The 27,793-nt window shown below is 39.3% G+C and overlaps 2 protein-coding genes across 5 annotated transcripts in view; both read left to right on the top strand.

Moving 5' to 3' along the window:
- Nucleotides 1–2,061, top strand: part of RGS17 (regulator of G protein signaling 17) — a 35,451-nt gene extending 33,390 nt beyond the window's left edge. Inside the window, exon 4 of the mRNA XM_062187770.1 lies at nucleotides 1,873–2,061. Coding sequence (XP_062043754.1) covers nucleotides 1,873–2,061 — 189 coding nt within the window. The remainder of the gene's footprint in view (nucleotides 1–1,872) is intronic.
- An 8,248-nt stretch (nucleotides 2,062–10,309) lies between these two features.
- Nucleotides 10,310–27,445, top strand: MTRF1L (mitochondrial translation release factor 1 like). Of its 4 annotated transcripts, XM_062186949.1 has the most exons (7): nucleotides 10,321–10,664; nucleotides 15,293–15,372; nucleotides 18,347–18,530; nucleotides 19,005–19,168; nucleotides 21,071–21,188; nucleotides 22,614–22,750; nucleotides 23,689–27,445. In XM_062186949.1, the coding sequence occupies exons 1-7, from the start codon at nucleotides 10,406–10,408 to the stop codon at nucleotides 23,887–23,889; spliced, it is 1,143 nt and encodes a 380-aa protein (XP_062042933.1). In that variant the 5' UTR covers nucleotides 10,321–10,405; the 3' UTR covers nucleotides 23,890–27,445. The 4 variants fall into 4 exon arrangements, with proteins under 4 accessions (XP_062042936.1, XP_062042935.1, XP_062042934.1 ...); XM_062186950.1 differs by lacking the exons at nucleotides 22,614–22,750; nucleotides 23,689–27,445 and adding an exon at nucleotides 22,519–22,606 and having other exon boundaries at nucleotides 10,318–10,664; XM_062186951.1 differs by lacking the exons at nucleotides 21,071–21,188; nucleotides 22,614–22,750; nucleotides 23,689–27,445 and having other exon boundaries at nucleotides 10,311–10,664; nucleotides 18,347–18,403; nucleotides 19,005–19,152.
- The last annotated feature ends 348 nt before the right edge of the window (nucleotides 27,446–27,793 follow it).

Genomic DNA, 27,793 nt, shown 5'->3' with positions numbered 1-27,793 from the left:
AAGGTTTGTGTATGACAGCTGTACTTCTCCTTTCCCAGGTATTGGTGGTTTTTTTTTGTTTTGTTTTGTTTTGTTTTTTGGCTATTTATTTATTTACCCTACTTCCCTTTCCAACATGGTCTACCAGTTCCACCAAGACTAGTGTTCACTGAGGGAAGAAGTAAAACCGAGATGATTTTACAATTTAGTTTCTAGGCACTTTTCAAAGAACACTGTGTTGATTATTTTAATGGGTATTTCAAATTCCTGTTTTTATTTCTCTTCTCAAAATTCCATGTCAGGTGGTTGTTCTGCCTCGTTACTAGCACAGAGATCTTGGGGTGCATCTCAGGAGAAGGATATTTCCTAGGCCTTGTCAGGGAGTTGTAAGACATGAGGAATGTCTACTGCCTTTCTGCCTTACCAAGCCCTTCACTTGCTTGACTTCCTGCTTCTGATACAAAAGTTGCTGGGATATGAACCTGTAGGGAGTCATCATGCTAGTAGGGAGTCATCATGCTAGGTATGTTACATTCTGTAAGAAGGGGCTGGTGCTGTGGCATAGCAGATAAAGCCACAGCCTGCAGTGCTGGCATCCCATATGAGAGCCGGTTCACTTCCGATCCAGCTCTCTGCTATGGCCTGGGAAAGCAGCAGAAGATGGCCCAAGTCCTTGGGCCTCTGCACCCACGTTGGAGACCCAGAAGAAGCTCCTGGCTCCTGGCTTCGGAGCAGCACAGCTTCAGCCTTTGTGGCCATTTTGGGGGTGAACCAGCAGATGGAAGACCTCTCTTTCTTTCTGCTGCTGCCTCTCTGTATAACTCTGCCTTTCAAATAAATTAATTAAAAAAAATCCTGTAAGAATAGATTCTAACCTTGTTACCAGCAGTCACCCACAGCAGTAACAGCATAGGAGGAGAAGAATTCATATTCTGGCAAGAGGATTCTGTAATATCTCAACAATGTTTCTTTTTAAGATCTATTTTAGTTATTGACTTGGAAGGCAGAGTGACAGAGGAGAGACAGAAAGAGATCTTCCATCCGTTGGCCCACTCCCCTAATGTTCACAACAGCCTGGAACTCCATTTTGGACCTCCCATGTGGGTGGCAGAGACATCCTCTGCTGCTTTCTGAGGCACATCAGCAGGAAGCAGGATTGGAAACAGAGTACCCCAGGACTGGAACTGGTACTCTGACAAAATATGCAGGCAATTGCAAGTAGCCAGCTGACCCACTGTGCCATAGCTCTGACTGCCAGCAATGTTTTTTTTAAAAAAAGATTTATTTATTTATTTATTTGAAAGAGTCACACAGAGAGAGGAGAGGCAGGGAGAGAGAGGTCCTCCATCCGATGGTTCACTCCCCAATTGGCCACAACAGCCGGAGCTGTGCCGATCTGAAGCCAGGAGCCAGGAGCTTCCTCCGGGTCTCCCACGCAGGTGCAGGGGCCCAAGGACTTGGGCCATCTTCTACTGCTTTCCCAGGCCATAGCAGAGAGCCGGACCGGAAGTGGAGCTGCCAGGTCTCCTTGAACCAGCGCCCATATGGAATGCCGGCGCCTCAGGCCAAGACTTCAACCCAGTGCACCACAGCATCGGCCCCAGCCGGCAATGTTTTTGACAGTTCTGAAAAGCTTCTAAATGGATGCACAGAAAATATGAGTGTGAGGAAGTCAAGATACCTGTGACCCAAATGTCCAGTTTAAAAGATTATTTTTATTTGAAGAAAAAAGATCTACAAGCTTATGTGGCCTTTTGAAAAGGTGACCTCAAGGTGTCCTGTCGTTGGATTTACTCTGAAGTTTTTCTGCAATGTCACAACATTATAATTACTTAATCGAAGTCTTATGAAAAATATTATTTATTTAATATATCTGCTCTTATTTCTTTTTAGGTCAGTCTCGATTCTCGAGTTAGAGAGGTGATCAATAGAAATCTGTTGGATCCCAATCCTCACATGTATGAAGATGCCCAACTTCAGATTTATACCTTAATGCACAGAGATTCTTTTCCAAGGTTTTTGAACTCTCAAATCTATAAGTCATTTGTTGAAAGTACTGCCGGCTCTTCTTCTGAATCTTAATTTTCACTAAAGGAATTATTTTGGAGGGCTGGGATGGGAACTAAAGTAGTGAAATTACATCAGAAATTGAGTTCCTGGACAGCTACACTTTAGTATTCCTCAGGCTACTGTGAAAATACAAACATTATGGTCTTTGTCTCCACTTTTATCAAGGTTATCCGTGGTTAAGCTTGGAGAAAATACCACATAAAACAGTGAATTGCCAAACTAAGTTTGTTTTACTCAACACTCATTTTACTTGCAAGCAAACTGTACTTGTAGTCCTATGGACAGTCTTCTAGTGTATCTCCACAGACTGCATGTGCAAAGTGAAAACTGCTTCATTTGCCACGTAGTTGTTGTTCTACTTAATCCAATAGCAAAACTTATATATGTATTTAAGGACTTTTGTGCAATATGGTCTTATAGAAATAATTGCCAAAAATGGCTGTGATTTGCATTTTTATCATAATCTGAGATAGAAAAAGGCAATTTTTAAAATGTAACAATTGTGTTCAACATGCTATCTACTGTGTTCCATACACTAATTTTGAAGCCGATGTTTCTGTACATGAAAAAAGAGCTATTTATCTGTTTGTTGGAAAATCCTAATGGATAATTCCTCTGGTTGATCACTGCCAAAACTGTGGCATTTTCATTAAGAAGAGTTTGCTATGTTAAAAAAAGAAGAAAAAAAGCACAAAACAATTTGAAGATATCCTATCTCAATGACAAATCAAAGAATGATATTGTTTTTAAATTGTAATAGAAGAAAATGAATCTATGTATATATCAGATGTCCAATACTGTAATTAATTTATTAAAGACTGGATCTCCAGTTATAAAATGGTTGTGTAAAGTTATGTACTGCAGCAAGAAAAATATAAGCTTGATAACTTAGTTTTGGAATAAAAAGGAAAGGATTTAATAAAGGAATGCCTACATGTAGCTCATGTAAAACATTTTGAATGGCATCTGTCCTGTGGCATTTTTCCTTGAAAGTGAAAGCCAATGAAAAACTAAGTTTTTACCAAGAAGAGTTTTATAATGGTTATGAAGAAGATAATTCTCTACTTCAGACCTTAACTGTTTTCACATAATATCTTGAGTGACTTATTTTAAAAATATTAAAACCAAACTATTAATTCTCATCCATAAGTAAAAGGCAGTACAGTGCTCAAATCTTCTAGCTGCCATATTTTTTATAATTATACTAACTCTTCAAGACAGAATACTTGCCTGACATTGGCATGTATTTCTGACATTCAAGAAAACAGTATCCTGTCATGCACAAAAATTATAACAATCAGTGTCATATTTATATCAAAGTGTTACATTTGAATATTAATATCCCCTGGAGACTATTTTTTTAATCTTAAACTGAATGAATACAACACTGAGAACTCAAAAATGAAAGTTTTAAAAAGATTTATATCCACTGAGAACACTGGCCTTATATTAAGGATGATATTAAAATTATAGGTTTTCTTTGTCATTTTTTTAACTACCTCTCATTTTTTAATTTATTAAATGTTTTTTAAAAAGCAAGTTTGGAGTTTTCTTTTTAAATTTATTTTACTTGAAAGGTTGACATCATAAATTTCTTTTTCCATAAACTTAAAACATTTCAAAAGTTGTTTTTTTAAGTGAATATGATTTTATAATTTATATAGAATTCAGGAGACAAGATTTAAAGGGCTATTATCTATTCCCTATGCAAATATTTTAACTGTTGCAGTGTTTGACAAAATGGGATTTAAAAAAATTTGCAGAGTACAAAATGTTCTGTTTACACTGGCGTTGCTGACTATCCTACAATATTCAGCACTTTTAAATACATTATTTATGAAAATGTAGTTATAATGCAAGATAGAAATATTTATAATAATCATTTCTTTTAAAATGCCTGTTTTTTCTGAAAGTGTTAGTGTGTTAAGAAATATTTTATCCATGTCACTTAGATATTTACTATTTGAATAAAATTTTTCAGTAATATGTTGAAAAAAAGATAGCAATGAAGATGTTTACAAAGTCATATTTTTTCCTAAAGAGTAAAGAAAAACCTAAAAGAATCATTCTTTTGTGAAGTTCTACTGTTCCTAAATTATTTCATTTTTTTCTTGATTAAAACTGAGTTTATTACGCTACTATGATGTATACACATATATGGTGTAGTATCATATTTGTTTCTGTGTTTGAGGCACAACAAATTGGTGCACATGACTAGAAAATATGTAATATACTATGACACAACGCATGCATCAGCCTTTTTAAATGTAAACTTTATATTCTTGTTGTTACTATATATGATGGTGACCTGCTAGTCGTAAGTTATCTTTATAAGATACTTTAGACTATTAATTAGATGAATTGTCTGTTTGACAATACCTGTAATATTTTACCAAATGTAAAAGATAAGGGCCCTTATCAAGCGTCCTAATCTCTAACCTGGGCATTTGTGGAATAAAGATTTTGAAGCTGGTATATGCTTTTGAAACTTGGTGAGGAAGTAGTGGTGAGAATGATTCTACAGCAGATTTACACAGAGATGTTAGTAACCATGCTATGTGAACATTCCTGTGCTAACTCATATTTTCAGGGGAGAAGAGAGTTTCTCATTTAATTTTGAAAATGTTTAAAGTTTCTAGGATTGTTTGTATATCTGCAGCTCTACCAGTTTTTTAAGTGTGGTGTGACTCTTTTCTGTTTAAGTTACAGAGCTATCATAAACAAACGGAAGCCTTCAACTGGTGTCTATGCTACCATTCTAAGAGCACAAGATTTGTTTTAGAATTTGATTTTTCCTATTGAGTAAATTCCTCCTTGGGGGAAAATTAGCACTTTAGAAGGAGCACTTTGCGTTTTAGATTGCCAGGATATCTTTGTGTACTGTTAGAATCTGCTAATTCACAGGGAAAGAGGTTAATGCACTTTCTATAGTACCTAATCTCAGATGTATCTAATTATAATGGAAAGAAAAGTAGAAGACATAGATTATGTATATTAAATAAATTGGGGGTTCAAGTTTCTTTAGAGTGATCCTGTACAATCACAGGACTAATGGATGGGGAACACTACTCTGGCTAATTGTTACTATGTTACTAGAAGTTAATGTAAATGCTCTGACAGTGCTACAAGATAGATATGAACAAAGCAAAACACAATTTTAATACTGAAACTATGAAATGCAAAAGTCAAGGCCATAATGTGGTCTTTTTTTGAAATCTTAAAATATGTACATAGGGTGACCAGTTATGAAATTTGGTCATGGTGCATGGGGTATTTATTAGTGTCCTTTGATGCTGCCTAGGTTCTTACTTACAGAATGAAATGTGTATTGTATACTTACCTAATAGCTCAGTTTTGTAAAAGGACTATAAAAATAGGCAAATAATGTTAGGAGTCAAAATACATTTTCAGCCCCTTATACTGATTTACAATAATACCTAACTCTTACTTTTGAGTTTAACCATTTCCTACTATACCCCTTTAACTTACACTGAAAAAAATAAATCATATTGTAATTGACAAATTAGTTTGCAAAAAATAGAAAATATTCAATGTTTTAGTAAAGAAATGTAAATAGAACAAATTTAAAATAGATGCAAAAAAACAGAAAACTGAGGATTGCTGGGAAGACCTTATAAAATTTCTTAGAGATAGAAAATGCCAATAGTTACAACCCTATCAAACATAAATTTTTAATACTTTAAGCTTGATAATGTTGGCAAATTATTTTAAAAGATGGTAAAGATAGTTCCAGAAAATTTTCTTGCCCTTCTATTTACTTTGACAGTTTATGACCCTAATTTTCAAAGTATATTTTAAGCAAATACATATGTTTTAGTGCTTTTCAGTTTTTAAATTTCTACCAAGGTAAAATATTTATTCTCCTAAGAAAATATCAATACCTAAAAATTTTAATCATTCCTCATTTGCTACAATCACAAATAGTTACCAGTAAAACTGATACCAAAAACTTGTTTCAGGTTTTCTCTGCAATACTTAGAATATCCTTGGAACACACACCAGTGCTTAGAGTGACAAGTATTGTTTCCAAATTCCAAACTGTGATTTAAGTATTTTTAAAAATTCTTTTACGTATTACTCTTTTAGTCGTCACCAGTCCCAACTGACGTTTTTTCAGATTATGCAAGAGGACACTCAAGACTGACTAATGAGAACATTACAGAAGACAATGTGCTGCCCTAACTGGTAACAGGTCCCAGTATGTGGCCTAATTTTATTCCTGTATCAAAAGTTCTAACAGGAGTAGGGAAAGAAATGCTATTAAGAATTGATGAGAATAACCAAATATTTTAAGTATTGCATATGCTCAACTTGAAATTCATCATTTCCTTGTTATTTATCATATAACAACTCTTTTGTTTCAGCAGTTTCAGAATTTTATAACTGCTAACTTAACAGTATCTGTTCTAATAGCATTCTAGCCCTTAAAGAGTTAATAAGTAAATATTTTAGAATAGTTAAGCAGATGTGTTTCTGTCCTATGACAGTTCCTTTCCAAAGACCTAGCTCATATTGCTGTGTTAAAACGATGCCACATACAGTTGTTACTAATGGAAATGTATGTCCACAGACTCACATGTGGAATATAGTGAAAAAACAATGGGAAGTCAGAATTACAAATTTGATTTCAAGCTACATTTCTGTCTCATGTGACTGTGGACCTCTGCGCTTTTCCCCTACATTTTCCAAACAGACATTATAACTCAGATCAATTATTCATCCAAAAATATAACCATGTTTATTTTAAGATGAAGGACTGTATCATTATTACTACTTCCATAATGTGATTCAAAATCACTACTTTCAGTTCAATAAAATCATACCAAATCTGTAATCTAGAAATATTTCTTTCAGTACACACACACACACACTCATGTGCTCAGCACTGAATATATTATATATTTTATATGTAAACATATATATGTTAAAGTTTAAATTAAAGTTTAAGAGAAATTATTGAAAACTTTATTCTTCCAAAGGAAAGAAAATGACATACTCAAGGATAGAATAATATAAATATCAAGTTTCTTACCAAATATATAAATGGGTGATAGAGCTAAAACTAAGTTATAAGACACCATCAGAAAAATTCTCTTTAATATTATGGTAGTATGATTTTCTTTTCTTTTCTTTTTTTTTTTGATATGCAGAGTTAGACAGAGAGAGAGACAGAGAGAAAGGTCTTCCCTCCGTTGGTTCACCCCCGAAATGGCTGCTATGTCCGGCGCACTGTGCCGATCTGAAGCCAGGAGCCAGGTGCTTCCTCCTGGTCTCCCATGCAGGTGCAGGGCCCAAGCACTTGGGCCATCCTCCACCGCCTTCCCAGGCCACAGCAGAGAGCTGGACTGGAAGAGGAGCAACCAGGACTAGAACCCAGGGTGCCGGCACCACAAGCAGAGGATTAGCCTAGTGAGCCACGGCGCCGGCCCAATAGTAGTATGATTTTCTTTAAGAATTTTACCATGAAAATATGGAAAGAAAAAGATAATAAAAGATAATGTTTAAATGTCCATGAAATTTTTCATTAAATCTTTTGAGAATAATTTTAGACATGCAGAAAAATTACAAAGTAGTTCAAGAGAGGTGCCAGATACTCCACACCAATGGAACATTAGTCACAATGAGCCAATACCAATTTATCAAGTACGTGCTGAGTCAGATTTCCTTAGTTTTCCAGCTAATGTCCTTTTTCTATCCCAGGATCCCATTCCGGATAAAGTTGTCACATCTCCTTGGGTTCTTAGCTGTTAGTTTCTCAATTTTTCTTTGTCTTTAATGACCTTGATAGTTTTGAGTACTAGTCTGGCATTTTCTGGAATATTCCTCTGTTGATATTTGGCTGATACTTTTCTCAGGATCACACAGTGGGCTTTGGGTTTCAGAAGGAAGACCACAGAGGTGAAGGACCGTTCTTATCACTTGCTATCAAAGGTACACGCCATCACCATGACACTTCTCGCTGTGACTTTCTCAAACTTTAAGATGCTCTCAGCTTTGGCATTGACCTTGATCGGCTAGCTGAGATAGTGGTTGTTGATGTTGACCTTGATCACTTGGTTGAGGTAGTGTCTGTTTGATTTCTCCTCTGTACAGTAAAATATTTTCAAAGAGGTTATATTGATGATAAATTTACTGGGTATATAAAAAGAAATTGGAGCAGATTCCTCAACACTACTATTAGATTCCATTAAAGGTTACTAAGAAAGGCTTTGAAGAAAATACAAAGAACCTGCTACCAGAAGATGAAATGGGTAAACTCCAAAACAGCGTTCACCTACATATTCCCCTGCCAGAGGAGAAAGCCAACTTCTTCCCTTGAGCTACTTTAATCCTCCACATACTTTGGGTATCAAAGAGCTTAGTCTTATTAATTGTCCTAAGAAGTAATTAAAATTGATCATCGTTTTGCTCAGTGCTTTTCTATATGCTGTTCACTAAACAATGAACACCATGATAATATAAAAGATTATCTCACCCAGCTTTAATCTGTCATATATACAGTGTTTGTTATATATGATTTGAAGATGTTAAATATTAAAAATGTGTTCAATTATGTAAAATTTAATCGTATTGAACATGTGTAATTTTTTATTACCATCTTCACTCTACTTAATCTAAACCCATATTTTGGACTCCAATATTTATTAGTGGACTATAAGGAAGTTTTGAATGCATGAATACAACTTAAGAGGCACCTTGCTTGGTTATTTTGCAATGTCAGAATAACTGTAGGTACTCATAAATTGAATATATAGTACAGATTATTTTTCTCCAATTTTCGTTGCTCTAGATTTTTTCTTGAATCTGTTTTTATCATTTTACCTATGTACAATAGACTTCCTAAAAATGCCAGAATCTTTACTATGTAATAGAATTTGAGCATGACAATAATGTAAGGAAACTCAGAAGCCTCAAACTAAGCATATTTGACTTTTCAAAGTAAGTCAAACTACAGTTGTTTTCATTTGACTATATTGTGGAAACTTATGGATGTTATTGTAAAATGCATATGCATTATATTGACTTTCTTAAAATGTTTTGAATTTTAATAAAGAATTCACCAATGTATCCTTAGACAAGTTACTGTTTCATCACTGGTTTAACACTATAGGAATAAAAGGTACACATATTCATTACTAGGGAAAATAAATTCTGGCTGGATTCTTTACATTGTTTTGTAGGGCTATTGCTTATTACAATTTTCACCTTTTATATATAATAAAATATATTCTTAAAATGATCTGAAAATTCAGCTGAGAGATTTATGTCGAGTTCAAATAACTCCAACCGTTTACTTATATGGTTAAAAAAATTTTTTTTGATCAGTCCTATTCTATATTCAGATTAAAATTAAAACGGATTTCAACAACTACATTGCAACACAAATTTTATAAAGTAGTGTAGCCTTTATAAAGAGGGAGAATTGGAAGTTTGAGACATTTGAGTTTTTAAGCAGGGGAGCTCTTTCTGCTTTTACTCCTTGGAGTCATCTCCTAGGGTCGCTGTGGTAAGGGCTGCACACGGGCAATTCAGGTCAGTGTAGACCACACCGACCTCAGAGCCGATCAGATGGCTTAAGGGGACTTCTCAACCTGAGAGCCCCCACTACGCCGCCTCAGCAGTGGGCGGCCCCGCGGCCTGCTGGAGGCGGAGCTCCCGTCGCCAGGCCCGGTCTGCAGCTTGGGGGCAGTGACCGCCGCGGGTGACCCAAGGCCTCGCTGTGTCCTCGCCCCTGGACCGAGCAGCCACCGCGACGGGGGCGGCCGCGGCGGGAGGGGAACTCACTGGGCGGCACACCTGCCACGCCTGACCGTGCCAGAGGGGAGGAGGCAGCTGAACACACCCACCTACACCACGACCACCCTAAAATCCGTCTTGGGAGACTTCACGGCCAGGCTGGCACCGGGCACGGACAGCCTCCGTGGCGGCGACCTCTGCCCGCGTCGCTGTCCACTCACTGCCGGGGAACAAACTCCCGCCCTCAGCAAACGGTTTCCCCTGGCAGAGAAACGCGGCTCAGCGGCAGCCAGCAGGCGTTTCTGACCGTTAGGACACTGGCGCGGTCCCAAATCTCCCGGGCAAGCATAGCGAGGCGGCCCCGCCCCTTCCGCTCTAGGCCCCGCCCCCTCAACTTTTGGCCTTCGCTCAACCTGCCGCGTTCTCACGCTAGGCCGGAAGTCCACACCAAAGCTTCCGGGATGTCATTTGACACGTGCGCGTGCGCTGGGCGGGGATTGGCCGGCTGCGTTGCCTAGGTCCGGAAGCGGCGTAGTGTTGCGAGACCCGCCATGTCTGATTTCCAGGTTTGGTGAGGTTCGGCCGATTCGCTCTAGCTATGCGGTCCCGGTTTCTTTGGGGTGCGGCCCGGTGTCTGTGGGCGCGGCCGGCCCTGGGCCCCAGCCGCCGGCCTCTCAGCTGTGGTCACCCGGAGGTGGAGGAGCTGTTCGCACCCGGCGGGCCCTTGCGGACCTTTCTGGAGCGCCAGGCAAGGTCCGACGCCCCATTGCAGGTCAGGAGGCCCGAGCTGGTGGCGGCCGCCAAACTCCTGAGCGAGAAAGAGCAGGAACTGCGGGAGACCGAGCACCTGCTACGCGGTGAGGGCCGGGCCGGGGGGCGGTGTCCGAGCAAATCCTTGATTCTTTCGCATAGGCCGCTTAGGGCGGCATTGTGCGCGTTCCGATCGCTTCCTCTCCGGTGCTTGCCTGCCACGGTGCTCCGCCCCCTTGCACCCCACTTAAATTCACATTTGTGGACCGATTGCGTGCTCTCGGGATGCCGCTGTAGCTCACCGAGAACCAACGAGGCGCTCGCCCCGCGAAGGCCTCCAGAGCGGCGTCCCCTCCGTCTGGCTTGGAGTCCATCTGCGGTAGCATCAAGAGCTGCGTCTGTGCACATCAGACTTAGAACCTGAGACCTAGGAATCTGCTTTTTAGCAAGTTTCCTGGGTCATCTGTGTGCTCTTTACATCCGAGAGGAGGCCTGGGTTTCCATGCGTCCCAGGGATGCCGGGCTGCTTGCTGGTCCATGGACCACACTAAGGGTAGCAAAGCTGCAGAGCGACTCGCAGTCTCTGGGGGAAGAATTTATGGTAACAGAGCGGAAACGTGAAGAAATGGAAGTGTAGGCGAGCCAGAACTGTCGGGGATGTGTTGCGGAGGTGTGATGGCCCACTCTTGACGGATACAATAGTTTCTTGATCCCCTTCCGTGCCCAAGGTTTTCCTTAACTCTTTTTTATGTATTAAATTATCTAATTCACGCGGTAAGGTACTAGCCCCGTGTGACAGAAGAGGAACCTTAAAACAGAGATGAAATAACTCACTTCATATGGATTCCATTTATACAGGACTCCCAATCTCACGCCCTTAATCACTGACCTCTTTATTAACCAAGAAAGCACAGCGGGTGTCGGGGAGTGGCCTCTTGGAACCATTTTGTAAGGGAAGTCAAACACTAATCTAAGATGTTGATCTTTATCCTGTTGGCAGAAGGGAGCCAGCAGAAGGTTTTAGATTGAGGACTGAGTGACAGAAGTAACTTTGTCACCTAGGAAGCTCTTTTTGTGGCAGGTTAGATGTCAACCTAGAATTCTGAGGTTGAAGATTAAAAAAGGCTAACTGAGTAATATGAATGAGTTAAGGAGACTGTAAATTAAATTATTTAAGAGAAAAGGAGCATGCCTAAAGAGGTCGTTTTTTGGGGCAAATTTATATTGTTTTCATAGTTTAAGCCAACTTTAATACCCAGTGGATCTAAGGGTTAAGTGTTTCAAAATCAAAGTATAGGAAAGTTAACAGAATGCTCAAAGATTGTGGATGACAGAATGCAACTTAGTTTAAAAACAACAGCACATCTTTAGTTCTTAATTATGTCTCAGACATTAGTAATAACCAAAAAAAGGGGAGAATTGGCTATTAGAAGCTTACAGCATGGTGAGAGATACTTAAGAAGTCATATAAAAATGTAAGTGAATGAATTTTTTAATGGCTTCAATAAAGAAGAGTGTTATAATAGCAGAAACTGGCATTTAAATGGGTCTTTAATGATAAGCATGAGGTTGTGAGGTGGTTCAAAAGGAACTGAAGATAGAGGTGACCAGCAAGAACAAAGGTATCAAATTCTATGCAGGAACATAGAATAGGTATGGGAGATGATCACGTTGCTGAAATATGAAACAGAAAGACTTATGGACCTTACATGACAAAGAATTTGCATTTGTTTTTATGGACAATGGGAAGTTAGCATATGTTTTTAAACAGAGAAATGTTATCTTTTTTAAAAAAGATTTTTTATTTGTTTATTTGAGAGGTAGAGTTACAGAGAGTGAGCGGGAGAGAGAGAAAGGTTTTCCATCTGCTGGTTCACTCCCCCAAATGGCTGCAACAGCCAGAACTGAGCCGATCTGAAGCCAGGAGCCAGGAGCTTCTTCCAGGTCTCCCATGCAGGTTCAGGGGCCCAAGAACTTGGGCCATCTTCTACTGCTTTCCCAAGCCATAGCAGAGAGCTGGATTGGAAGAGGAGCAGCAGGGTCTTGAACCAGCAGCCATATGGGATGCTGGCGCCACCAGTGGAGGATTAACCTACTGCTCCACAGCACTGGCCCCAAGAAGTGATATCTTTTTACAGAGAAGTGACATCTTTTTTAAAGAAAAGTTATTAGTGAAGTCATTCTTGAGGATGAATTGGAGTATTCTCCAGAGGCCCTGCTGGCTGAAAGTCCAGTGAGGAAAGTGTTGAAACTTTTCTGAGGAGAGGTGGTGGTAAGCACAGACATGGTTTACAAGACATTTGAGGAACAGCAGTTAGAAGTTGTTGGTTTTGGCAAAAGGAAGACCTTTCTCTCTGTCTCCCTCTACTGTCCACTCTGCCTGTCAAAAATAAAAAAAATTAAAAAAAAAAGAAGTTGTTGGTTTATATCCTGAGAAGAATGAAGGAGAGACAGAAGTCCAAGAGACATCCTAGGCTTCTGTCTTCAGAACATGAATGATACTGTTATTTAAGATGAAAATATATATATATATAAAAGGAGCTTTGTGTTGAATAGCCAAATTAAGTTAAAAGTACATACAACAGTGGTGTTCAGAGAAAGATAGCTATACTGATCTAGGAGAAAAAACTACAGACATTGGAGAAAAATTGGAGCCTCAGTAATCATGAGAGTACACAAGATACACAACTGCATGATAAATGAAACCTTAGAAATGGAGAAGATTCATAGAATATTTGTAGAGGTTAGGAACAGGCAGCAGAGAAAGCTGTCAAAGATCAAGAAAGAAGAGGCAGAGATTTGGGATTGTAAATGAGATAGGTAAGTGAAGTTGTACAAATAAAGAAAATGTCAAGGAGTAAGAGATTGTCAGTATTTGATTTAAGAATAGTAAAGCGTATGTCATTCCACACAGACTGAAATAAGTGTTTAGATTTGGCAGTTTTGACACTGATTATTTTAATAAAATAGTTCTAATTTGATTATGGCATTCAGTCTAACGGTTTGAGAATTTTAGAGATAATAGAAGAGAAATGACAAATAAGGAATACTATTTCTAGAAATACGGGTGGGAAAAAGGATAACAACAAGCAGTTACTTCAAAGATTGAATAGAAAAGGATCGATCTTCTGTATAAAAAGATAATTGAAAGTGAATCTTGATGTGAATGGAATGGGAGAGGGAGCAGGAGATGGGAGGGGTGCGAGTGGGAGGGAAATTATGGGGGGGATGGAGCCATTGTAATCCATAAACTGTACTTTGGAAATTTATAAAAAAAGAAAAAAGGATCTTTCAGAATAGGGGAGCCATAAACACCTTTGCAGGCAGAGAGAGGGTAAGGAAAAAGTATGCATGTGGTAGGTGCCCAGTAAATATGTTTTGATTTACAATCTTGAAAGAGAAAATAAAGAACTACTGCATTCTCACTGCTTATGTATAACCCAATTCTAAACTCTAGAGCTGAGCCCAATATATATTTCTATGATCCTCACTCAGTTCCCAGCATAGTTGGTTCGTAATTAAATAAGCACTCAGATTGGTACTTTGTAAGGGTTTGATTTTTTAATAGAGGAAACAATTTGTAATAGCCAAAACAGTCTTCTTCCCTCTTTCTATAGGCTGATCATTGTCCATGGAGTAGAGAAATCAAAAAGTATATTTTGTAAGGTTAGAATGAGAACTGAAATGATGGAACAATAGTAGGGGTAAAGCCAGAGAGAGGGGAGTACTTCATGTAAACATTTGTAACCATTGGACAGAATCTAATGTTTTTAGGTGGATATTTATTTTATAGTAATGAAACATTTACAAAGACAATGAGGCCGGCGCCGTGGCTCAACAGGCTAATCCTCCGCCTTGCGGCGCCGGCACACCGGGTTCTAGTCCCGGTCGGGGCACCGATCCTGTCCCGGTTGCCCCTCTTCCAGGCCAGCTCTCTGCTGTGGCCAGGGAGTGCTGTGGAGGATGGCCCAAGTCCTTGGGCCCTGCACCCCATGGGAGACCAGGAGAAGCACCTGGCTCCTGCCATCGGATCAGCGCGGTGCGCTGGCCGCAGCGTGCCTACCGCGGCGGCCATTGGAGGGTAAACCAATGGCAAAAAGGAAGACCTTTCTCTCTGTCTCTCTCTCACTGTCCACTCTGCCTGTCAAAAATTTAAAAAAAAAAAAAAAAAAAAGACAATGAAAACATTGTGCTTTTTAATTCAGGTTGGTTTTATTGATGAACCTTCTCTTGCCCCTTTGGTCTTTCTAACTAAATGCATTCATATACTATTTACTAATGTATTTTACATAGGTAAAATTATAGAAAAGCTTAATCAGGTTCTTTATATTTTTATGTAGTTTGTTTTAGTTTTAAAAGAATAACAAGGGGACAGTGCTGTGGCACAGTAGGTTAATCCTCTCCCTGTGCTGGTTCTAGTCCCGGCTGCTCCTCTTCCAATTTAGCTCTCTGCTGTGGCCGGGGAAAACAGTGGAAGATGGCCCAAATGCACCCACATGGGACACCAGGAAAAAGCACCTGGCTCCTGGCTTCAGATCAGCACAGTTCCAGTCATTGCGGCCATTTGGAGAGTGAACCAACAGAAGGAAGACCTTTCTCTCTGTCTTTCCCTCTCACTGTCTGTAACTCTATCTTTCAAATAAATAAATAAAATCTTTAAAAAAAAAAAAAACAATAACAATACAACTGTTAACCTTGAAAAGAAAAAAGTTAAACTGTTTCCTTTTCCCATTAGATGAGAATGAAGATTTAAGGAGACTTGCAGAGAATGAAATAACTCTGTGTCAAAAAGAAATTACACAGCTGAAGCAACAGGTATGGTATCTGAGCAAAAACAAAGCATTTGTGCTGTTATTTCTTAGACATTTTATTAGAGGTTTATAAAAACAATTCAAAAAGCACCATGTCTTTACTACTTAGAATAAACTTTTATCTTTTTCCAGCTTTATTGAAATATAATTGAGAAAAATTATATCTATTTTAAGTTGTATACAATATGGTTTGCTATATACATACTTGTGAAATGATTACCACTATCAATAAATTGGTTTTTAAAGCAAGAAAAGATACTCTTCATGTGGTTCTATTTTCATCATGCTAAAAGGGAATGCAGAGCTCTCACAGAGAAAGAGTAATGTCATATTAATAGTATTTTCTGGAAAGGCAGTAAAACATTAGTATATTTCTCTTTTTTATTTTATTTTTTAAGGGGAGTGGGGAAAGACAATGAGTAGAAGAGATTATACAGTGATAGTAGACTGACCTCTTCAGGGACAGCAATGTATTAATCTTTCTATCTCTGGCATTATTTAGACTATCAGACCACAATTTTAAGAAGTGAATTGTAGGGGCCAGCGCCGTGGCGCACTAGGTTAATCCTCTGCCTGCAGCACTGGCATCTCATATGGGCGCCGGGTTCTAGTCCCAGTTGCTCCTCTTCCAGTCCAGCTCTCTGCTGTGGCCTGGGATAGCTGTGGAGGATGGCCCAGGTGCTTGGGCCCCTGCACCTGCATGGGATACCAGGAAGAAACTCCTGGCTCCTGGCTTCGGATGAGTGTAGCTCTGGCTGATGCAGCCATTTGGAAAGTGAACCAACGGAAGGAAGACCTTTCTCTCTATCTCTCTCTCACACTGTCTGTAAACTCTACCTGTCAAAAAAAAAGAATTGTATTGCTTTGATTTTATGTGTAGAAGACTTGTAAAACATATAGGAGTTATAGAGTAACTACATGAAGGTAGAACTGCTCTTCACTCTTTGTTGATTCTGTAAAGCAGAGCTTCAAAGGTCAATGGCAGTTATCTTTTTGGGATAGTAAGTGATGGAACATGTTAAGGTGAAGAAGAAGCCAGGAAAAGGAACATCTAAGAGATATTGCCTCTTCCCTAGCCAAATGTGAAATGCATTGGAAGTTAATGTCCTTGACACCTACTCTAGGGGAAGTTTTACTGTAAAGTGAAAAGGCAAGTGTAGCCTGCCTTCTACCCTTTTTTCTAATTTCTGTGTGTTTGCGTGTGTGTGATTTAGAAGGACGTGTACATTAAAGGCTTCTGTTCAGTGGCTAGGAACCAAGAAACAAAATTTATTATTTGTTATTTAAAGATTCCAATGATTGTGTTATACTGGCATAGGCTACAGAGGTAGAAAAGTATTATCAAGTATAGCTTCCTGCTAACATAAAGTGTGATCAGTTCAGAACCAAAGTACACTTAGATTCCATTCTAGCTCTTCAACTTTCTAGTTGTTTGTAGTGGGCAGCTAGATTACTTAGCCTCTCTAAACTTAGTTTGACATTAAAGTAGAACTGTTAATAGCTGGCTACCAATACCTACCCAAAATTGTTTTAAGGATTAAAATACAGGGGCTAGTGTAGTGGCATAGTGGGTTAAGCTGCTGCTTGCGGTGCTGACAACCATATTGGTGCTTGTTTGAATCCCAACTGCTCTGCTTCCCATCCAGCTTCCTGTTAATGCACCTGGGAAGGAGGGGAAGATGGCCCAAGTCCTTGGGCCCCTGCACCAGTGTGGGAGAGCCCCCACTGAAGCTCCTGGCTCCTGGCTTTGGCCTGGCCCAGCCATGCTGTTTGCGGGCATTTGGGGAATGTACCAGCAGATGGAAGATCTCAGTCTCTCTGTATCTCCCTTCATCTAACTCTGCCTTTCAAACAAAATAAAGTAAAACTTAAAAAAAATTAAAGTACAGTGCTCAGCGGAATGCCTGTCATATACTAACAAATCAATACATGTTGGTGGCTTCTATTAAATGATCTAATCTAAGAAGTTTTTGTTCTAGGTCCCCTTAATAGTACCTTTTTTGTGTGTGTTGTTGTTTTTAAGATTTATGCATTTACTTGAAAGGTAGAGTTACAGAGAGAAGGGGGGCAGAGAGAGAGAGAGAGAGAGAGAGATCATCCATCTGCTGGTTCACTCCACAAACTGCCATAGCTGGGCCAATCAGGAGCCAGGAGCCAGGAGCTTCTTCTGGATCTCCCACTTGGGTGTGGGGGCCCAAGTTTTTGGGCCATCTGCTGCTTTCCCAGGCACATTAGCAGGGAGCGGGATCAGAAGTGGAGCAGCCAGGACTAGATCCAGAACCCATATGGGATGCCAGCGCTGCAGATGGCAGCTTTCCCTGCTATGCCACAGTGCCGGCCCCAACAGTACATTCTTCGGTGCAAAACATACTATTATAATGGAAGGAAGACTGATGTGGGCACATAGGTTTGAAGTTAACAAGTCCTTTAACCTCTGCTAACCCCAGTTGACTTTACTTGTGAAATGAGGGAATTAGACCAGGTCACCTGTAAGGGCCTTTCGGTTCCAAAATTACAAGTTTTCTCTGCTGTTTTAAGAACCTTGTAAAAGTACAACTGGAAATTGAGTGCTTTTGTTTTTCTGCCATGCTGTGCCTTACATTTCAGGAGGGTAGAGCCTGGATCTTCTTCTGCATTCTATATACAAATATCGTCATACTCCCACCAAACACTTAATTCTTACCATCTGAAGAGTGAGCTGGTATAAAGCATACCATAATGCTAAGAAAAAACAAAAACAGGCCTGTGAGTTTTAGCTGAATCTCATTGTCTTTGTAACACAGTTAACATTAATACTTTCTGGAAGATATGCCTCATATGGTTCTAATTGCCAAGATGATTGAATAGCTCTCAGTAATATTATTTGTCTCAAGGGACTTAAATATTTAAAAGTGCTTCAATGTAATCACTTAGCTTCTTTCTGGTTAAGTTTTAATTAATACTTAATTACAGGAGAGTTGATATTGTTCTATTTACAGATCGTTTTACTTTTGGTTCCCTCAGAAGAAACAGATAAAAATGATTTGGTCCTGGAGGTAACTGCAGGAATTGGGGGTCAGGAGGCAATGTTGTTTACTTCAGAGATGTTTGATATGTATCAGCAATATGCTGCATTTAAAAGATGGCATTTTGAAACCCTGGAATATTTTCCAAGTGAAATAGGTCAGTAAACTGTTCAGTTTGCTTTGGGTAAATTTAGAGTGTGTCTTTTGTCTGCCTGTGTCCCAGGAAAAAGGTTTGAATGATTATGACGAGGTTTTATGGCTTATTTGTAAGGATGCTTAAGTAGTTTTATGCTCATTATTTACTTAATAATTTTAAATGCCAAATATGCCAGTTTTGAAACGGCTTATAAGTTGTAATGGATACTACTAATTCAGCAGTACTGATCACTGAATGACTAATTGTCTTTAAATTGGTCTTTTAGATGTGTTACTGATGTCATTTCTTTAGCACCATAAATGTTTGCTTAATCATTGTAACCAGTAAATTAGAACGCTGTAGCCTTGCTAAGGTTTTTAATAAATATGTTTCATATTTTTTTTTAAATACTTCATGCTAGTAGATGTGATGGTCAAATGTTTATAAATGGGTGGAATAATTAAAAACAATTCTGTTTTCCCTGTATTTTCAAAGGTGGCCTTAGACATGCATCCGCCAGCATTGGGGGTTCAGAAGCCTATAAGCTCATGAAATTTGAAGGAGGTGTGCACAGAGTACAGAGAGTGCCAAAAACAGAGAGGCAAGGCCGCATCCATACTAGCACCATGACTGTAGCAATACTACCCCAACCTACTGAGGTAAGGCAAATCCCTCTCCTTAGAATCTTGAGCCTAGCATGGTTCCTTATTTCCAGAGTGTCATACAGAGTTTACTAAATTGAGTATCTTATTATTATTTGCCCTTCCTCACATACTTTGAATTGCTTTTGAGAGCCTATTATTCTATTCCAATATAGGATGGTGATATTCCACAATAGATGGTGATAGCTAAGGATTTTAAACTGATCCAATCTTGCATTATATTTACCAGCTTTTTTGCATCACTTACATAGATACTGTGAGACCATCTCTATAGCTAAATGTTAACCTATTTAAATAAGGGCTGGTTGACTTTAAGGACACTTTTCCTTTGTGTGACAGATTCCTAGGGTATTAAAGCAAGAATCTTGTTTTACAAACAATACAATTGCTACTTCATAACTCACATTAAAATAAAAAATTTTGTTATAGTGTTCCTAATGAGTATACTTTATTCTCAAAAAGCAAATTCTTAATCTATATTTGCATAACTTTGTTTAGTTCTCTTAGGTCTGGCAGTGGAGCCCAGTAGATTAAGCCACTACCTGCAATGCCAGCACCCATATCAGCTGCTCCACTTCCAATCCAGCTCCCCGCTAAAACAACTGGGCAGGCAGGGGATTATGGCCCAAGTACTTGGTCTTCTGCCACTCACATGGGAGACTAAGATGGAGTTCCTGGTTTTAGCCTGTTCCTACTCTGGCTGTTGTGATCATGTGGGGAATGTATAGGAGGTGGAAGATCTCTCTCTCTCCCTGTCTATTCCGGTCTGTTGCTTGTCTTTCAAATAATTAAATAAATCTTAAGTTTTGTTGTTTAGTTTCCCTTCTAAAAAGTGATAGAAAATATTTGTTTTTCAGAATGGTCTATGAATGATTTGAGAAGGAATTTAATTGAGGGCTTCTATTAAGTTTTTGGGGAAAAGTATTATTTGACTCTGTAATCAGATTAATGGAGGCCCTTTGCTTAAATCTAATTTTCCTTTGAAGCCAGAACAGTTGAGGGAGTAAAGTAGAATAAATGGCAGGAACCATACCTAGGAACTAGTCATTTAGTTTAAGCATCTTTGGAGATACAAGTTTTTAGTAAAAGATGGGAGACTGAAGTCCACATATCATCTAATTCTTTTAGTAACTATGTGAGGGTGTCCCATAGCAAGACTTGGAGGGCCTAGGAAATGGTAGTTTTTATTGGAAGGGTTGTGTACATGTCAAAGAGTGGTCCATGAAACACCTTTTTATACCTAATGCTACTTTTTTTAAAATTTTACTTTTATTTATTAATTTTATTTGAAAGTAGAGAGGAAGATATCTTGGAATTCACTGCCCAGATTCCTGCAACAAACAGAGTTGTGCTTGGTCAAATCCAGGTGCCAAGAATGCAATCCATTTCTCCCATTGGGGTGGTAGGAACCTAAGTACTTGAGCCATCAAGTTAAGTCAAATTAAGTCTATACCCCTGACTTTTGGCCTTTGTATTTCTACTTGTCTTACTTCTGCTTCCAAAATGTTTGAAATTAACAAAATAAGCCTATCGTCTTGTTAAGCTAACTTTTTTTTTCTTTGCCAACATCTTTTAACTTAGAAATACTTGGTAAAGTCTTATTTTAGCTCGTTATTTTCACATTTCTGACCGAAACTAGGATCTGGTGTTTGTTACAGAGAAGAATGGTCTTTGGGAATTAGGGAGAGGATTTCTGTTACTGTTCTGTATTACTGTGATTCCCTACTCTTTCAAAAAGTAAAAAAGGTTTAAAAATGGTATCCTTCGAACTACTTTTTTCTTAAAATTAAACCTTCTAAATCCTAAATGAGTTCTGACACAGAATTATAAATGAGTAGTCCTTGACTTTAGTTGGTACACATGATTTTTAAAAATATAAACTTTTCTTCTTATATATAGATTAACCTGGTGGTTAATCCTAAAGATTTGAGAATTGATACAAAACGAGCCAGCGGAGCTGGGGGGCAGCATGTAAATACCACAGACAGTGCCGTCCGGATAGTTCATCTTCCCACAGGTATGCGCTGTCTTTCTTCAGTTCAAACACTCAAGAGAAATCAATTTCTGATCCTCCATTACCAGGGAAATATACACTGATAAGATTGATTATTAAACACTTGATTGATCAAATTTGGAATTCTTAGCTGATACTCTCCTGGAAATTGCAAATCCAGGAACAGGGAGGGTTTCAATCCCAGAGAATTTCTTTGTAAATGACTGTAAAGAGAAGGTATATGGTTAATCCTTGAAGGTGGACTTTTGAAGTTTTATATAATAGTTTTAGTATGAAGTAATATCATGAGTTCTTTATCAGAAAGTACTCTAGCTCATTGGATCTTAGTCTTTTGAGGGAAAAGAAAAACATGGACTACTTAAGAGAAAATGAAGACAATAGCTCTCCTACCCAGAAACACACATACATAACAAAGTTTTGCATATAATTTTCTTCCAGTAAGTACATTCACAAATTTCCAGGTTATCTGACTAGACAGACAAAGGGACTGTACCCAAATCTTAACTCTCCAATGTACTATTAAATAGAACGAAACACGTTTCCCAAGTATTCTTACAGTGATTTATGTGTGATAAAGAGTATATGGATAGGGGCCTATGTTGTGGTACAGCAGGTTGAGCCACCAGCTGCAATACCAGCATTCATTGAGCCGCAGTTCAAGTCCCTGTTGCTCTGCTTCCGATCCAGGTCCCTACTAATGCTCCTAAGGCAATGGAGGATGGCTCAAGTGCTTGGGCCCCTGCCACCCATGTGGGAGAACTGTTGGAGTTTCAGGATCTTGGTTTTGGCCAGGACTGTCACCACTGAGGCCATTTGGAGAGTGTACCAGCAGATGGAAGATGTGTCCCTCTATAACGCTTATATAACGCTTATAAGCCTTAAAAATAGCATATGGATAGCATTCCTCAGTTATCTGGAAAGAACACAAGGATCCTTTACTGTGATCAGTTTAAATAGATCTAATTCCTGTTAACCAGCAGTAGTTGATGGTATGCTAGTTGATATGGTTTTTGTTGTCTTAAATATGAAAAAAATCATCTTTTAAGTTTTAGGATGCTGTCTTATAACAAGAAGGGAGGTAAAATGGAAATCCTAAGGATCTTTAATTTCTATATATCTCAGTTTCTAGTTATCACTTTGAAGAAAGTATGGTAACTTGCTGAGAATTTGGGAAAACAATCCATATTAAATGATTTATTCTTTAGTATATATGCCTTCAGTATGGAAATACTTTGTGCTATAGCTCAAACTCCCAATTTTTTGATTAACTCTATAAATTATTGTTTATAGTCTTCCTTTTATATTAGAGTCCTGTTTTTTTCTCTTCATAAAGGAAGAAGAAAAAGAATGAGAAGGAAATGAAGTATTCCTTAATAAATAAAGAAGATGTTTCTATTAAAATTCTTTCATTCTCATAACAATATTCAGGTATTGTTTCTGAATGCCAACAAGAGAGATCTCAACTGAAAAATAGAGAGATGGCCATGAAAAAGTTATGTGCAAAACTCTACAGCATGCATCTAGAAGAAGAAACAAGTAAAAGATATAATGCTAGGAAGATTCAGGTAAAAATCAATTTAAAACATGCTTTACCTGGAGTGGGCGTTTGGCCTAACAGTTATGCCACCAGTAATTGGGTCCCTACCACCTACATAGATCTGATTTGAATCCCCCACTCCTGGGCCTTGGCCCAGTCCTAGCTGCTGTGGGCATTTGGATAGTGAAGCCATCTGTGTCTCAAATAAATAAACAAACATATTAAAAAATACCCATAGAGTTAAAAATATTTTTAGGTAGCTCAGTTTTTATATGTCAAAATAACAAAACAATTGAAGTAGTTACCTAAAGGCAGTACTTGTTTTATAGTAATGTTACATATCTGCCCTATCTTCTATTCAAAGTATTTTTCCCAGATTTTCATTCAGTTACTAAAAAAGATGTACTTCGTCCCCATTCAGTTTTAATCTTTTCAAATCTTGGAACAAAGTTGGAAAGAAAACTGTGAACTTAACTTTCCTCCTATTTGATATTGAATTTTCTAACAATAAAGGCTTTTTAGGAATTCCTTAATATGGAAACTTCATCAAGTGATCACCACTCAGAATAACTACATTATTTCACAAGACTAGATGGGTAAACTGAGCTACCATTTAAGTATCAACTGTTTGCCAAGCTCTATTTATGCATCATCACTGTACAGTAGACACTATTTGTATTTTACAGATGGGGAGAGTTTATAGTTGGAGTAAATTGCCTGAAGTTGCACTGAAATGGTAGACAGGATTCAAGTATGAATCTGATTTAAAAACCATGTATTTTTTTCTGTATCATGTTCCTATATCATTTGAGGACTCAAAATATTTAACACTTGGTTCTAGTGTGATGATTTCCATTATGTGTTGTGAATTTAATTTCTAAGTAAGTTAAATTTGTAAGTTTGTCAGTTACCTTGGATCTAACTGCATCTCCTATCTTTTTTTTTTTTTTTTTTTAATCTAAATAGGTTGGAACTAAAGGAAGGTCAGAGAAAATAAGAACATATAATTTTCCACAAAATCGGGTCACAGATCACAGAATAAACAAATCAGTGCATGATCTGGAAGCTTTTATGAAAGGAGATTACCAACTGGATGAAATGATACAGTCATTGAAAGACTATGCTAATTATGAATCTTTATTAGAAATTATTTCCAAAAAACTTTAAGTCCATTTGTTGTTAATGTGCCTGGGAAAGCAGAAGATGGTCCAACTAGTTGGACCTTTGCCACTGATGTCAGACCCAGATGGAGTTCCAGGTTCCTGGCTTCAGCCTGGCCCAGCCCTGACCACTGCAGCCATTTGAAGAGTGAACCAGCAATGGAAGCTCTCTGTCTCTCCCTCTCTTTCTGTAACTCTGCCTTTCAAATAAATAAATCTTAACAAAAAACTTCCAGGAAGTTCAAACTAAAATACTAGAAATATGGCAGTACTCATTTTTTAGGGTCCAGTCAGGAGACGGATACCATATCATTAATTCAACTAATGGAATTAGCTGTTAAAAGGATGTGAAGAGAGAAATGTGATACACTAGGACTGAGAGAGTACTCTAGGACCAAGGGTATCCAGGGAAGGAAACCTTTTGGAGATTGAGCCTCAGCAGATGTCCATATTAGGATTCTCCAGAAGGTAGAACCAGTGTATATGCAGAGATTTACTGTAAGGATTGCCCAGGTTTCAGGATGACAGTCTGAAGTCTGAGCCAGCAAAAGCTGATGATGATGCAGTTCCAGTCATCAGGCAGTCTGCTGGAGATTTCTCTTGCCTGGAGGAAGCTGTTCTTTTTGTTACTAATGCCATCAACTGACCAAGTAAAGCCCTCTGACATAATGGAGGGCAATCTGCTTTACTCAGACTTCACTAATTTCAATCTCAATGTCAGCTAAAAGCATACTCACAGAAATGCCCAAAATAATGTTTGATCAAATATCTGGGTACCCTGTGGTCCAGAAAACTTGACATATAAAATTAATCATTATAGTATCCAAACTTTGGCGACCTAATGCCTCCCTCCCAAAAGACCTACTTTCCAACACTTGAATGTGCATGGAGGGATAGGTGTAGGGCACACAGATTGTGGCATATGATAAAGTGCTATGGAATATAAATGAAAGGGCAGTTAATTCTGCCTAGGGGGCAAGATGCCCTTTGGGTTGAACCTTGAAATTTATACAGAGTTTCCTAGGCAGAGGATCAGCAGGAGTGACAATCCATGCTTTATAGTTAAAATAACTCGGTATATGGGTTGTGCAAGAACTGGTAAATTCTGAGAATCTTAAAGACAGGATTCCAGCTGCTTCTGCCACAACTGTTGTACTCTTTTTTCCAGGTTTTCAAAGTTAAATTTGATGAGTTTATATTAGCTTTGCTGTCATAAATACATTAATGCTATTTTAGAAGGACTTGAAGAATTTGGCACTTTTTGCCCTTCTGCCTTGTTGAGGACACAGTATCCCTCACCTTGAGGACAAAGCATTCTAAGCACCATGTGGGAAGTCTGCAGCAGCCCTCACCAGGTGTCAAAGCCCTGATCTTGGCCTTAGCTCCAGAACTGTAAAAAAGTTTTGTATTATTATCCAACCTGTGATATTCTGTTAGAGCACCACCAAATTGACTAACATACTATACCTGGAAGAAAACATGTGTCATGGAGTTGACGAGGCTTAATAGGTAAAACTGTCATCTGCCATGCCCGCATCCCATGTGAGCACCAGTCTATGACCAATTCTCCACTTCCGATCCAGCTCCCTGCTTATGTGCCCTGGAAAGCAGTGGAAGATGGCCCAAGTCTGTAGGCCCCTGCTCCCATGTGGGAGAACTAGGAGACGCTTTGGACTCCTGGCTTCAGCCTGGTCCAGCCCAGCCGTTGTAGCCATTTGGGGAGTGAACCAGCAGATGGAAGATCTCTAACTCTGAAATAAATAATATTTAAAAAACAAACAAGAGGGCCAGCGCTGTAGCGTAGCGGGTGAAGCCACCACCTGCAGTGCCAGCATCCCATGTGGGGGCTGGTTCGAGTCCCGGCTGCTCCATTTCCGATCTGGCTCTCTGCTGTGGCCTAGGAAAGCAGTGGAAGATGGCTCAAGTGCTTGGGCCCCTGCACCCGCGTCGGGGACCCGGAGGAAGCTCCTGGCTCCTGGCTTAGAATAGGCCCAGCTCTGGCCGTCGCAGCCATCAGGGAAGTGAATCAGCAGATGGAAGACTTCTCTTTCTGCTTCTCTGTAACTTTGCTTTCAAATAAATGAATAAATCTTAAAAAAAAAAAAATGTACCACAAGATAGTAAGTTTACTGGTTTATATAGGTTCTGAGATTGCTGAATAAGGCTATGGGAAAGGGTGGGTCAAGGAGCAGGATGAACTACAGATGGTCCCAGACTTCCATGGTTTGATTTCAGATTTCTCAATTTTATAATGGTGAGAAAGTGATACATACTTTTAGTAGAAACCATACTTCAATTTTTCTTGGCCTTGCAATATGTCGTAGGATACTCTCAAGGTGCTCTCCTAGTCAGCCTCACAATTGTGAGGGGACACAGCCTACAGTACACAATACTGCAAAGCTATAATATTCAATACACGTGTATTAGATAAACTTATAATAAACTTATAAATGGGCTTATAGGGACTTGACCCCACCTCCAGTTAAGAACATCTCTGCTGTACATCTCTCTTCAGCACCTAGCCTTGGCATGAGGCACTAAAATGTCCCAAACCAGTTTATCAACTATTTGTCTACATATCTATTGTGTTGTTCAGAATTGAACTTAATCAAAATTGAACTTAAGGGGACCAGCACAGTGGCTCAGCGGGTTAAAGCCCCAGCCTGTGGTGCCAGCATCCCATATGGGCGCCAGTTCGAGTCCCAGCTGCTCCACTTTCCATCCAGCTCCCTACTAGTGTGCCTGGGAAAGCAGCAGAGGATGGTTCAAGTGCTTTCTCACCTGGGGTACCTGGAGAGAAGGCTCTTGGCTTATGGCTTTGGGCTGGCTCAGTCCTGGCTGTTGCAGTCACTTGGGGAATGAACCAGTGGATAGAAGATTCTTTATCTTTCTTTCAATCTCTGTCTCTGCCTTTCAAATAAAATAAAAACTAAAAATTTTTAAAACTGATTTTCCATCTGCTAGTTCACTCCCCAAATGGCTGCAACAGCTAGGGCTAGGCCAAGCTGAAGCCAGGAGACAAAAGCTTCATCCATATATCTCCCCTGGGTGCAAAGGCCCAAGCACTTGGGCCATCTGTTGCTGCTTTCCCAGACACATTAACAGGGAGCTGGATTAGAAGTGGAGCAGCTGAGACAGGAATGCCAGAACACTGGCCCCTGTTTTTTTTTTTTTTTTCCAAAGGGGAGTATGCACATCTGCTGGCATCTAGTAAAATTCCAAATGGCCCTTTGTTAAGTTTCTTAATAAAGATGAAATTAACAGGGTCTGGTGCTGTGGCGCAGTGGGTTAACACCCTGGCCTGAAGCGCCAGCATCCAATATGGGCGCCAGTTCAAAACCCGGCTGCTCCATTTCCAATCCAGTTCTCTGCTATGGCCTGGGATAGCAGTAGAAGATGGCTTAAGTCCTTGAGCCCCTGTACCTGCATGGGAGACACGGAAGATGCTCCTGGCTCCTAGCTTCAGATCGGCACAGTTCCAGCCGTTGCAGCCAATTGGGGAGTGAACCATCGGATGGAAGAACCCTCTCTCTCTCTCTCTCTGCCTCTCCTCTGTGTAACTGACTTGCAAATAAAAATAAATCTTTAAAAAAAAATTAACAGGTACCCATTAACCTATTAATCAAGTTATTTGTCAGATAAGAAGAGTATTTTGAGGGCAGGTATTGTGGCACAGCAAGTAGAGCTATGGCTTGGGACACCTGCATCCTGCTAGTTCAAGTGCCTGCATCTCTGCTTCCAGTCTAGCTTCCTGCCTATGCACATCCTGGGAGGCAGTGAATATCAGTTCAAAGTGCTTGTGCCTCTGCCACCCACATAGGAAAACTGGCCCAGGCTCCTGGCTTCAGCCTGGGCCAACCCTGGCTGTTGTGGCTATTTGAGAAGTGAACCAGTGGATGGAAGATCTCTCA

Source organism: Lepus europaeus, chromosome 3 (genome assembly GCF_033115175.1).
Source record: "Lepus europaeus isolate LE1 chromosome 3, mLepTim1.pri, whole genome shotgun sequence".
Taxonomy (NCBI): Eukaryota; Metazoa; Chordata; class Mammalia; order Lagomorpha; family Leporidae; genus Lepus; species Lepus europaeus.
Note: the sequence above shows the minus strand (reverse complement) of the source record. Positions and strands in the feature narration are given on the sequence as shown.

Bases quoted from the DNA above. Each gene is read 5' to 3' on its own strand.
- MTRF1L (XM_062186949.1), top strand. From the start codon at position 10,406: ATGCGGTCCCGGTTTCTTTGGGGTGCGGCCCGGTGTCTGTGGGCGCGG. The intron at 18,531-19,004 runs GTCAGTAAACTG...GTATTTTCAAAG, and splicing joins ATATTTTCCAAGTGAAATAG to GTGGCCTTAGACATGCATCC. The intron at 21,189-22,613 runs GTATGCGCTGTC...AACAATATTCAG, and splicing joins GATAGTTCATCTTCCCACAG to GTATTGTTTCTGAATGCCAA.